This window comes from Plutella xylostella, chromosome 12, assembly GCF_932276165.1.
Source record: "Plutella xylostella chromosome 12, ilPluXylo3.1, whole genome shotgun sequence".
Lineage (NCBI taxonomy): Eukaryota > Metazoa > Arthropoda > Insecta > Lepidoptera > Plutellidae > Plutella > Plutella xylostella.
This window is the reverse complement of record NC_063992.1, coordinates 11,175,027-11,187,992: the sequence shown is the minus strand read 5'-3', so window position 1 is coordinate 11,187,992 and position 12,966 is coordinate 11,175,027. Positions and strand designations below refer to the sequence as shown.

Below are 12,966 nucleotides of genomic sequence, written 5' to 3'. Positions count from 1 at the left end.
TAGTTTTTTTTCTCCATTTGTAAATTATTTTAACATAAATTCAAAAAAAAAAAAAAAAAAAAAAAATTATAAGTAATACATTGTTTGAATTATTTATCATCTAATATTATATTAATCATTTGTAAAAAAAAAAAAAAAAAAATGGGTTTAGGTATATTATGGATTCTTAGTTATTAGGTTATTTTAAGGAGAATCGATTCAATCATCTCGTAATCGGTGCTAAGAAGCCAGTTTTTTGTAAGAATTTGGCATTCGCGTAAGTTTTTGGGGTATAATAAAAGAATACGATTAATTTTATTGTATAGAAAAGCAGAGAGAAATTCTAAGTGCCATTTAGCAAAAACAGTTCTAAATTTTGGAATCTGGCAAACTAGGTCGTTTCTTCTTTTGTTTTTATAAAAATATGCATCAAAATTTATTTTTTTATGTTGTTTTATTATAATTTTACTAATAAAAAGCTGTCGTATCGATAAGACTTTAGCTTCTTTGTATAGTGTTGCGGTCGGATATCTATAAGGTTTGAAATAAATTACTTTCAGCAGAGATCTTTGTGCACGTTCAAGTTTTATTAGTATCGTTTTACATGCCCCACCCCAGACCGATATACAATAAGACAGGATTGATTGACCTAGTGCCATATAAATTAATGTTATAAGTTTTGTTGAGGTGACGGATCGAAGTTTTTTGAATATAAATATTAGTTTGCGAGTCCGACCTGCTAAGTTATCGATATGCTGCGACCAGGACAACCGGTCATCCAGGGTAACACCCAGGTATTTAAGTGATGATACTTTAGTCAAATAGTTACAGTCGCACTGTGAGTTTAAAGGGTAGTTACAAGAGTGTGCTTGTAAGGATAGTTGTGATTGTGATATTTTTTGAGAACGAATGGAAAAGTACATATATTTCGTTTTTGTCAGATTAAGTGATAGCAGGTTATTTTGTAACCACGCCATCACCTGTTTTAGTCCTAGTTCTGCATTCATTCTAGCTTCTAACTAGGGTTTCGTTCCCGGGTTCCCGGGAATTCCCGGGAAATCTGTCGTTCCCGAGACCGGGAAAAAATATAGAATTCCCGGGAATTCCCGGGAATATTTTTTCATCGATTCTATGCTTTATTTTCATCTTTATTTATCTGTTTCTCCTACCTAAAACCAACAAAATTTGGTTTTGTTGTAAATTCTTGAAAAATCATGCGTGTTATTGTTTTCGCGCAGCTGCATTGCAAACCTAAATGACTCATCTACATCCTTTTGTTTCACTTCTTCCTGATTCAATACTATATTTTCACCTTTATTTATCTGTTTGTCAAACCGCCTACCTACCTAAAACAAAACAATTGATCGGCAGGCTTGTCCTCAACAGTCAGAAACATGGTTTTGTTGTAAATTCTTGGAAAGTCGTGCGTGTTATTGTTTTCATGCAGCTGCATTGCAAACCTTAATGACTCATCTACATCCCCACCCCTTCCTGATTTACCTGACTGACCTCATCATGCTTTTATTGACACTATCAGTTTGCGCACCGCTCAAGGAACGTCATATTCGTGCACATATTAACTTATTGTGTGATAGTTTAAAAAAAGTTTCGACGATATGGACTCTCGCGTAACTTCGGAAGTGTGGAATCATTTTAAGAAAAAAGGGCAAGATAAAGCACAATGTAATCACTGTCCAAAATCATTGAGTTGCAAAGGCTCATCGACCAGTGGACTTTCAAGGCATTTGGAACTGCTGCACAACATAAAGTTGAACGATCATGGACGTGAAGCCTCTTCAGCAGCCACAACGTCGGCTTCTTCACCGACTCCTGGAACTTCAACGGGTTTACCACAAACAGCAAAGAAAAGGAAAGTACTTATGGTACAGACTTCTATGGATCAGCATATCAAGCCACCCAGTACCATTGCCGAGATTGTGTCAAACTTAGCAGCGAAAGATGGACTATCAGTTCGCCAGATCACTAACAGTGAAGTGATTCGTGGCTTTGTTTCACAAGCTGGTTTAAACATGCCAAAGTGCGAGACTAGTGTTATGCGCATTATAACAGACTATGCTGAAGAAAAAAACAAGAAATCATCACCTCCTTGAACAAACACGTGAAAAATGATGGTAGATTCAGTATCACCCTTGATGAATGGACCAGTATCAGAAACAGACGCTATTTCAACATAAACTTACACGGCGATCGTGGAAAAGTTTATAATCTCGGTCTAACATACATACCGGGAAAATGCGGAGCTCCAGAGATAAGAAGAATTGTTGATACTGTTTTATTAGATTTCGGTATTAACTTTGAGAGGGATATCGTAGCTGTGACAAGCGATGGTCCTAATGTGATGAAAAAGTTCGGCCGTGAGAGTCCAGCTGAAATGGTGCTTTGTATGAACCATGCAATCCATTTGGCTGTCACAGATGTTCTTTACTGTGAAAAGACAAGTGAAACAGAAAGTGAAGAATCCGACTCAGACTTATATGATTCTTATGAAGACTTTGCGCAGTCGGAGAATAGAAACCGTGATATCCGACCAGATCTGAACAAAGTGCTTAAAGAAACACGCATCATAGTAAATTTATTTCGCAGAAGTCCATTGAAAAACGCCAAACTTCAAGAATATGTGAAATTGGAACACAATACGGAAAAAACACTATGCCGAGACGTAAAAACCAGATGGAATAGCATTGAAACAATGATAAGCCGCTTCATCGAAGTAAAGAACTGCATTATAAAGGCTTTGATCGACATAAATTACGGACACTTATGGCACGAGGAGAATTTGGCCGTTTTAGAAGATTTGGTGAAAATTATGAATCCTGTAAAACTGGCAGTTGAAGCATTGAGCAGCCAAAAAACCAATATAACAGTCTGCGAAGCCGTTATAACGGCACTTATAGGAAGGCTCTCAAAGATGAATACTCCTCTGGCTGTGGAATTTTCAGACCATTTAATAAGACGAATAAGTGAAAGAAGGGACCCTGCTCTACACGCTAACACTTTTCCTCCAAAATCCTATAATTCAGGGCAATGAATACATCACAGAGAGTTCTGTAACAAAGGAATCTATGATACAATATGCTGACAAGCTATTCCGGCGATTGTTTCCTCAACAGACAGATTCAGAATCCAGCCCGGAAGAAACTCTACAGGTCATAGCTCAGAGGAATAGAGAGACTAGTTTCGCTGTGCAGCTTCAAGAAGCAATTGAAAACGCCTTCAAGGGATGCCCACCACCCAGAATTGGTGTTGTAATGCTGAAAAAAGATTTCGACATGTATTCAGCATCTGGAAAACGGACCCCAAATTTGGAAATGCTGCACAATGCCCTACAAAGCATCATGTCTACATCGACTGAAGCTGAACGGACATTTTCCGTGTTCGGGAATTTCGCCACCAAAATAAGAAGTAGGTTAAGCGATAAATCGTTAAATGCCCTAGTTTTTCTTAAACATTACCTCAAGCGTAATTAATTTTGTATTTTAATTATGTCATAATAATATTAATTTGAAACTGTTTATTATAATACCTTTGTTATTGTTTAAATTATAATTAAGAAAAACAAATGATTTTGCATGTTAAACAAATCATTATAATTTTGGTTGTTAATTTATCTGACTGTTGTTTTTTCTAGCTATTATGTGTAATAAAAGTATATTTGATTTAATTGCAAGTGTTTTAATTGACCTTTAATACCCAAAAATAGCAAAAACAAGCATTTGAAATAAATTCCCGTTTCCCGGGAATTCCCGGGAAATCTAGAAAAAATTTCCCGTTTCCCGGGAACAGAAAAAGGTCGGGAAAAACGAAACCCTACTTCTAACCAAGTGTCACCCTGAAACACCAGTGCGGTGTCGTCAGCAAATGTAAATATTTTACCATGTGATGGCGAATGCAGACATAGTTCGTTAATATATATTAAAAAGAGGCTTGGACCCAGCACACTGCCCTGCGGCACACCCATGGTCACGGGCAAGTCCGAAGATGTTAGGCTACCTATCTTGACCCTCTGGGTTCTATCCGAGAGGTAGTCTTTGAACAGGCTGAGTGGTAGGCCACGAATACCTATACTTTCCATTTTGGATAATAGGATGGGAATAGAGACAGTGTCGAAGGCTTTGGCTAGGTTCAGAAATATACCAACACATTTTTTATTACTATCTAGTTGATTTACTATATAGTTTGTTAGATTAGAAACAGCATCTTCTGTGGATCTGCCAGCTCTAAAACCAAATTGCGAGTCTGATATTAGATTTTCTTTTTCTAGATAATTTATAAGTCTATAATTCATTAGTTTTTCAATAATTTTTGATAGAGCTGGTAAGACCGATATTGGCCTATAGTTATCGACACTGTCTCTGTTCCCACTCTTGGGGTGGGAACAAAATGGGGTGTATAAGTGATTTTTTTAGAAGTTTTGGAAATATTCCTTGTTTAAAGCACATATTAAATATATATGTAAGATATGGTGTTATGATATGTTTGGTGAATTTTATGAATTTTACAGGTACGCCGTCAATACCCGTAGCAGAATCGGCTTTGAGATTATTTATAATACTTAACACCTCCATATCATCACATTCAAGCAAAACAAAAGAACGCGAGTGTGTTTGTTTGGGAATGCCAGAATCCTTCCTATTAAAATTCGTTTGTAGTATTTTATTAGCCAAAGTTTGACCCACATTTGAGAAAAAACCATTTACATCATCTATAGAATTTTGTTCTCCCGATTTATTAGTTTTTAGAAGTTCTGTTGATGAATCATTTTTCTTATTAGTGTAGGTAATTTCCTTAATAATACTCCAGGTACGTTTTGAATTGTGAGCTGCTTCCTCCAACTCTGTTTTTTCATAAGAAGATTTTAGTTTTTTAAGAAGAGTATTGCAATAATTGCGGTATCTCCGATAGGTAATTAAAAGGGTTACATTGTCAGGTTCTAATCTGCTTTTTGAATGTAGCTTGTCTTTATTTCTGATACACCTTAGTAGACCATCTGTCATCCAGGGTTTTATTAGGCGTCGTTTTTTTGGTATTACGACCACAGTGGAGTTAGCACTAATTGCCTCCGACATCTTGTTAACAAAAAGATTAGCGGCCTCATTTGCTTCTTGAACATTATAAATTTCGGATAGGTTTGAGTTTAAAAGGTGCGTGATTGCTTTGTCATATATTATATATAGCTCATGTCATCGTATCTTATTACCTGTTGATGTTGAATATTGCTCCCGAGCGGCTGCTCCTATTGGAACATAAATAGACCAAGGAGTTTGACGTGAATAAACAAGGCCTGCTGGCGTTAGCTGTTCAACCTCTTTGGTCCGAAATGTTCGGCTGATACTGGCTGAATAGAGTTGTGCTGAGTCAAGGAGGTTGGCGCGACTTGTTTGACGAGATGAGACATTATTCTAAGTTTGAGAATTTAATTATGGTGGGTTAGTAATTAACACTTTGCTGATCATATTTATTCGATGCTGGATATATTATTTATGTAGGTACCTACGAGGTTGCCTCTGCCACATAAAAAATACTTGAAATTAAGTTGCCATCTCCTTTTCTAGTCAAGTAAAGCTGAAATCATACTTAATAAGTCTCAGTTAATAGGTACATCCGACAACAGATTTGCCGGAAAATTAGCCAGTTCAGAAGTGGTTAACAGAAGAATGTCAGGAGAACACCCTGTATAAATCAAGAGCAGGCTGATGAGTGACAGGAGAGGAAACGGAAGCGTGTAAAAATGAAATATGGCGAAAATGTTTTGTGGGATTTTCTTGCGGCACAAGTGCATGTCGGGTTTTGTGTAGGACTTGGAAAACATTAGTCAGCAAACAACGTTATAGGTACTTTCTTATGGTAAGATAATATGTTTTATCATTGGTTATAATAATAAGCCAATTCCAACATAAAATGAACGTGACCACGCCTATCCTCTGAACAACTTAACAGAAGTCAGGCTTTTGTTTCAGAACTTACATATTTCTACAGTAAATTTTATACTTAACTATAATTATAGTATTGATATTTCATAATAGTCCGTAATTACGTTCGTAATATACTATTTTCCGTCTTAAGACTAAGAAATATAAATGGGTATATTATGAGTTGGTTTCAAAGCTTCGTTCAATTTACTGCAGCAGCGCCGCTCGGCTCCTATATCCCGGCTTACGATCTTGAGGCTTATGTCAGCTCCAATACAGCTCTATAGGAAATAAGCAAAGATTCCATTCTGCACTTCCTCCATATTGATGACGCCTCACAAAAGATTCTGGACGGGGATTTAGATAGATTGAGCTTTTGTTAATATTGTAGTGGGTGTGCGCTTTATAATGTACCCTTGGTACTTTATACAGGGCGTTGCAATAGTGATGTAGTAAGCTTAAGACGGAGTGACTCAGGGGTAATACATAGATTTGGTCTAGGAGTTTCGCGAATTTGTGAAAAATAAAATTTAAGGTAAGATATTCTTTATTTGCACACAAAAATATGGACAACAATACAAAACTTAATCTAACACATATGTACAAATGGCGGTCTTATCGCTCAAAGCGATTTCTTCCAGACAACCTTTGGGTGGAAGGATATTTAGATGTAAAGGGTAAAGTGTATGTAAAGCAGCCTAGTAAGCCAAGCCACGTGACATGCTACGTCACAAGCCAAGCCGGGAGGTGTTGCCAGGCCTGCGTTGCTATGCTCGCCGCGCCTCCCCGCCAGCCGTACCAGCCGGTACCGCCCACTGCGCCTTGTATAAATAAGCCCGCCACAAGTTGATCGGCGTCATTTTGCTCTTGAAAATTGTAAGGCGTTACGCTGCCCGAATAAAAAGCGATTATATTGTGCCATCTGTTTTTTACTTCTCGCCCTTCTTTATAATCAGAAGTGGCATAAAAAACTCACAATGAAGCGCCGTTCTGCAAGAAAAGAAGACAATCGTGTTTCCGCGGTTGAAACTGCGTCTACGAGCACCAGCACCGAGACAAACTCCAACGAGGTTCGGATGGCCACAGAAGAGGAAGAAGACGACTCGCCGCCTGCCAAGAAACTACTGAAGGATCTTCTCGTCCACGAAGTTGACAAGGCTCTACGATCATTGCAAGAGGAAACACCAAAGCTGTGCCAATCTAACCTCCGTGCCGCTTCCTTAATACCTGAATTTGACCCTGAAAATGAAGACTGCACCATTACCACGTGGTTGAAAAAAATCGAACAACTCGGTGAAATACACGGATGGGATGACAAAACAAAGTCATTTCACCTACAAGATAAGTTACGAGGCCAAGCACGAAGATGGTACAACAGGTTAGAAAGTTATGATTACACGTGGGACGATTGGAAGGTTATGTTAATCCGGGCCTTCCCTAAGCATCGAGACTACGGTAACATGCTGGAAAACATGTTAAATAGAAGAAAATTACCATCAGAAACAATGACCAAGTACTACCAAGAAAAAATTGCCATGTGCTTTCGATGCAATTTATCGGATGCTGCTACCCTCTCTTGCATTATTCGAGGGCTCCCCGTACAGCTACAATCAAATGCGAGGGCTTATCAGTGTACACGACCTGACCAGCTATATGAAGGTTTCCTGTCTGCTCTTGATGACTACCGATATCCGACGTTCGAGTCCCGTGCATTCAATAAGCAGCCACTGGAAAGAAAACCGTCAGCAGCCAATACTGAAAGCGATCCGTGCCCACGGTGTAAGAAGACCGGACACCTGGTACGGTATTGCCCATTGCCAGATCTACGAAGTTGCTTCAAATGTGGCGCTCAAGGACACATTGCGCCACGGTGTCCAGTAACAAAGGACGCACCTATTAATTCAAGCAATACTGTCAAAAATATCCAACTCGTGCAAAATTACAGTGATATCTATATGAAGAGTGTGAAAGTAGATGGAACCTATGTAAAGGCATACCTTGATACCGGAAGCCAGGTTAATGTTATGTCCACTGAAGTCGCGAGGCTCCTGTCGCTGCCAATAAAGCCAACCCAAATCATACTAAAGGGATTCTCTGGTGGTATGCTCACCACCCGTGGAGAGGTAACATTCAAGCTGGAGGTCGACAAGTTAAACATCCCCTGCCAAGCCTACTTGACCGACATAAATATGAATAATATCCATTTGCTGATCGGACAGCCTATCATCAACCATGAAGGCGTCACACTGCTTGTCCACAACAATACAGCAGTTTTACAACAAGACTGTGATTTTTTGTCACAAATTGAAGTCACGGAAGAAAGGCAAAAATTTAATGTCGTAACCCACTCTAAAGAAACCTTGCCACCTGGAAGCTCAATCATAATGGTTGACATCGAAGGCAACAACCAGGATGCTGACGTCATCACTCCGGCGCGCCACTTTGAGATGGATGGGATATCCTACTCGATTCCCGCCACGATCCTGCGCGGCTGCCAAGGCCATCTGAAGGTCTTCAACTCGGGGACCAAGGACATCCTGTGGGAGCCGGGAGTTGTCCTTGTGCGAGCTGAGATCTGCAAGCATACGCCTCTTCGCCATCAGGTTAGCCATAATGATGTAACTACTTCATTAGCCCATAATAGCGTTTTGTGCATTAGTCCCAGCCATAGCCATAGCCATAGCCACAACCATGACTCATCAATTGGGGGTGTCAATTTAAACGATATTGACGTAGGCGCACTAAGTGAACAAGAGCTAGATTGTTTGATAAATCTTTTGATTAAACATAAAACTTGCTTTGCTTGTAACACAAATGAGCTAGGATGTACCGATTTAGTTCAGATGAAAATTAGCCTAAAAAGTGACCGGCCCATACATCGCCGTCCTTATCGTTTGTCTTATAACGAACAAGCTATGATTACCGCTAAAGTAACAGAATTACTCGAGGCCGGCATTATTAAGGAATCCGATTCAAGCTATGCATCCCCAGTTATACTAGTAAAGAAAAAAAATGGCGATAGTCGAATGTGTGTAGATTACCGTGCGCTTAACGCTATAACTATTCGTGACCGGTACCCATTACCAAACATCGATGATCATGTTTCTAAGCTTGCCGGAAAAAAATACTTTACGTCACTAGATATGGCCCAAAGTTACCATCAATTAAGTATACACCCCGATGATACTCATAAAACTGCTTTTGTAACACCGCGTGGACAATACGAATATTTACGTATTCCTTTTGGTTTAGCCAACGCGCCATCTGTTTTCATGCGGTTAATAAATAAAATAGTTGACCTTGTAGGTAGTGACGTTAAAAGTGGTAACTGCGAAAGCGATAAAAAAAACAATAGTACGGAAATTTTAGCATTCCTTGATGACTTGCTTATACCTTCTGAGGATGTGACGTCAGGATTACAGTTGCTCGACACTGTGTTAAGAGTGTTCGAAACTCAAAACTTGCGATTAAATATGAAGAAATGTTCGTTCCTTAAAGAAAATATTACCTACTTAGGTCATGAAATTTCATCTGACGGAATCAAACCTGGCGCATTTAAACTCGAAGCGGTATCTAAGTACCCTCATCCGCAAAACGTGCACGAAGTACGCCAGTTCTTGGGGCTTTGTAGTTATTTCCGTAAATTCATTTTTAATTTTGCGGTTATTGCTCGACCTCTTACCGAATTAACAAAAAAGAATGCAAAGTGGATTTGGGAGGAGGCACAGGAAAATAGTTTCCAGTGTCTTAAAATTAAATTATGCAATAAACCTGTCTTAGCTTTGTATGACCGAGAATTACCAACGGAGATCCATACAGATGCATGCCAACAAGGAATAGCCGGAATACTATTGCAAAGACAATCTGACGGGACGTTACGACCGGTCATGTATTACAGCCGAGTTACTAGTCGAGAAGAAAGCGTTTACCATAGTTATGAGTTGGAAACTTTAGCTGTAGTGGAATCATTACGTCGATTCAGAGTTTACATTGAAGGTATACATGTAAAGGTCGTAACAGACTGTTCAGCTGTCCGTGCAACATTGACAAAAAAGGATCTTATACCGCGTATAGCTAGGTGGTGGATGTCGATACAGGATTATGACATTGAAATAGAATATCGTCCCGGGGAGCGTATGAAGCACGCGGACGCGTTGAGTAGAAATCCGGTAGATGTCGCTAACATCAATAGGTTAGAAGTCTCAGATTGGTTTTATACAATACAATGCCAGGACGATAAATTAAAACACATAATGGACCTCTTGAGTTCCGGTTGTACCGACGCGGACATAGTCAATAATTATGAACTAAAAGACAACCGATTGTATAAGAAAACACTACAGGGTAGTAGGTTAGTGGTGCCAGGTTTCGCTAGGTGGAAAATAATGCAGATGCACCACGACAATATAGGTCATGTGGGCTATAAAAGGTGTTTAGAAATAATTAAACATGATTATTGGTTCCCCAAAATGTCGCGATTTATACGAAAGTATGTTTCAGCCTGCTTGCATTGTGCCTACGGTAAGGGCGAGACTGGTAAAAAGGAAGGTAAATTACACCCAATACCTAAACCATCTCAACCGATGAATATGATCCATATTGATCACCTAGGCCCATTTTGCAGAACCAAGAAAGGTTATCAGTACATATTTGTAATCACTGACTCTTTTTCCAAATTCGTAATTGCCGAACCGACGCGTACCGTCAATTCAGTAGAAACGATTAGGGCGTTGAAGAAAATATTTAGTTTGTTTGGTTACCCAACGCGCGTCGTATCAGACCACGGAAAGGCCTTTACAAGTAGGTACTTTAAAAGGTTTGCTAACGATAAACAGTTTAGGCATACACTGAACGCAATTGCATGCCCTCGTGCCAATGGGCAAGTAGAACGGACCAACCGTACCTTACTTGACGCGTTGCGGACGACCGACTCTGGTGAGACGGCTAATAACTGGGATAATATATTACCGGATGCAATCTGGGGAATAAATAATACGGTGAACGCGACAACCGGTTATAAACCATATGATCTGATGTTTGCAAATCCTGGTCGATCTATATGCGACGTAAACATTCCTGATAGACCGACAGAGGCCGTGGAGACTAGGCGTGCAAAGGCTGTAAAACGCATTAAAAAAGCCAGCAAGACAATGAAGGCACAATTTGATAAACGTCGTAAAAACGCGACAGTGTATAAAAAGGGTGACCTAGTTCTATGGAAGCAGGCACCAACAAGTAGTGCAAGTAAGGTAAATACTAAGCTGGATGATTTATATTCAGGGCCGTATGTTATCACTAAGGTTTTAGGAAATGACCGATATAAAATCCGAAGTATCAAAGGAGTTCGTGGTTATAAGTGTTTTGTTGGAACAGTGTCATCTGATTCAATTAGGCCTTATCGGAGCGTTGCACCTGCCACCGATAGTGCATCTAGCTCGGATGAACAATTGGAGACTGAGGATCTTATAGATTTACTAGAGAGCTAAACCTAAGCTAAATTATTATTACTATGACTAAAGCATGTTTTTGTTCCCATTGCGGGAGCAATTGTTGCAGGATGGCCGAATGTAAAGCAGCCTAGTAAGCCAAGCCACGTGACATGCTACGTCACAAGCCAAGCCGGGAGGTGTTGCCAGGCCTGCGTTGCTATGCTCGCCGCGCCTCCCCGCCAGCCGTACCAGCCGGTACCGCCCACTGCGCCTTGTATAAATAAGCCCGCCACAAGTTGATCGGCGTCATTTTGCTCTTGAAAATTGTAAGGCGTTACGCTGCCCGAATAAAAAGCGATTATATTGTGCCATCTGTTTTTTACTTCTCGCCCTTCTTTATATGTAGCAGGAATAAAGAATATACCATAAATATTTAATATACCAAAACATACTACCTACAATATACTTCTTTCTGTGGCAGTTTTTTAACGAATTATCAAAAAGTAGTTGCACTGAGTCACCCCGCTTCTTTGACTAAGTTAATACCATTTTATAGTTTATTTTATAAAAGTATATTTTATAGTACTTCTTAATAAACTGTACATACTAAACTTAACTAAAAACACTTGAAAAAACTACACCAACCGTAGCAACACACATTTTAATTATGTTCTATTATTTCAGGCGATATTACAGAAGATAGAAGGCACCTTAATACGGCCTCCAAATTTTAACCTTAAAATATAATTAAAGGCCGTAAAGTTGAAAGTCCAAATTAGGAAGAATAAGATTTCTCAAGTGTTATAATTTATTACTAAGTTTTAGACCTGGCGAGGTGGGTGGTCTAACAAAGAGAAAACATTTATAACTTACAAAAGCTTGATTAGCCAGTAGCTGAAGCGAAGTTGTACAACTTTATAGTGTTATTCTATTAGATATTTAGTAACGCATGGGTAGGTAATCAGCGAGCGTAAAACAACGACACGGCTGAGGTTATTTAGTATTAATTCAAATGAAAATATCTTGATTATGTATTTTCATAATTATGTGTAAGTTCTTAAAAGTAAACGTAACTTAAACGATAATGTAGTGACTGTTACGCGTTTGTATAAATAAATAAAATATTTCGCAAATTAAATGAATAAAATTAAAACAACAACAAACAGCAACTTGACCTCCGTGAAAAATATTAATCTAGATTCTAGATAGTAAAAAGGTGACTAACAACTTTTTTGCTACAACGCATCGTAGCAAAAAGCGCTACGTCGGCGTCGCTACGCCTGGCGTAGCGGAGCCACGGAGCTACGAGAACCGTAGCGGCATTCGACGTAGTAAATTAAGTACGAGAGTGATGGATCATCAAGTCTTGCAAGTTAAACTTTATCCACTTCTCGGTTTCCAAGTGAACTATCATGTTGTATAGAAGACGATGATGGAAACAACAGGAAGTCCATAGGACTCGGTAGTTCAAAGACACTATAATCCCATAATGGTCGGGCTCATATGATTTGTCCTAACAATTAGGTACTCTGCTTCTAGATAATACCTTGTGGACCAGTTCCTATAAACTAATTAAAATTCATATTTGAAGTAATCAAAATTTCATAATTACACAAAAGGTATAGAAA

General features: G+C 39.1%; 1 protein-coding gene across 1 annotated transcript; it reads left to right on the top strand.

The window, feature by feature from the left end:
- The first annotated feature begins 6,593 nt into the window (after positions 1-6,593).
- Positions 6,594-11,707, top strand: LOC105386117. The gene is made up of 2 exons (XM_048624674.1): positions 6,594-8,512; positions 11,466-11,707. The coding sequence occupies exons 1-2, from the start codon at positions 6,887-6,889 to the stop codon at positions 11,478-11,480; spliced, it is 1,641 nt and encodes a 546-aa protein (XP_048480631.1). The 5' UTR covers positions 6,594-6,886; the 3' UTR covers positions 11,481-11,707.
- Positions 11,708-12,966: the final 1,259 nt, after the last annotated feature.

Excerpts from the sequence above, each read along its gene's own strand:
- LOC105386117 (XM_048624674.1), top strand. The coding sequence starts at position 6,887 with ATGAAGCGCCGTTCTGCAAGAAAAGAAGACAATCGTGTTTCCGCGGTT.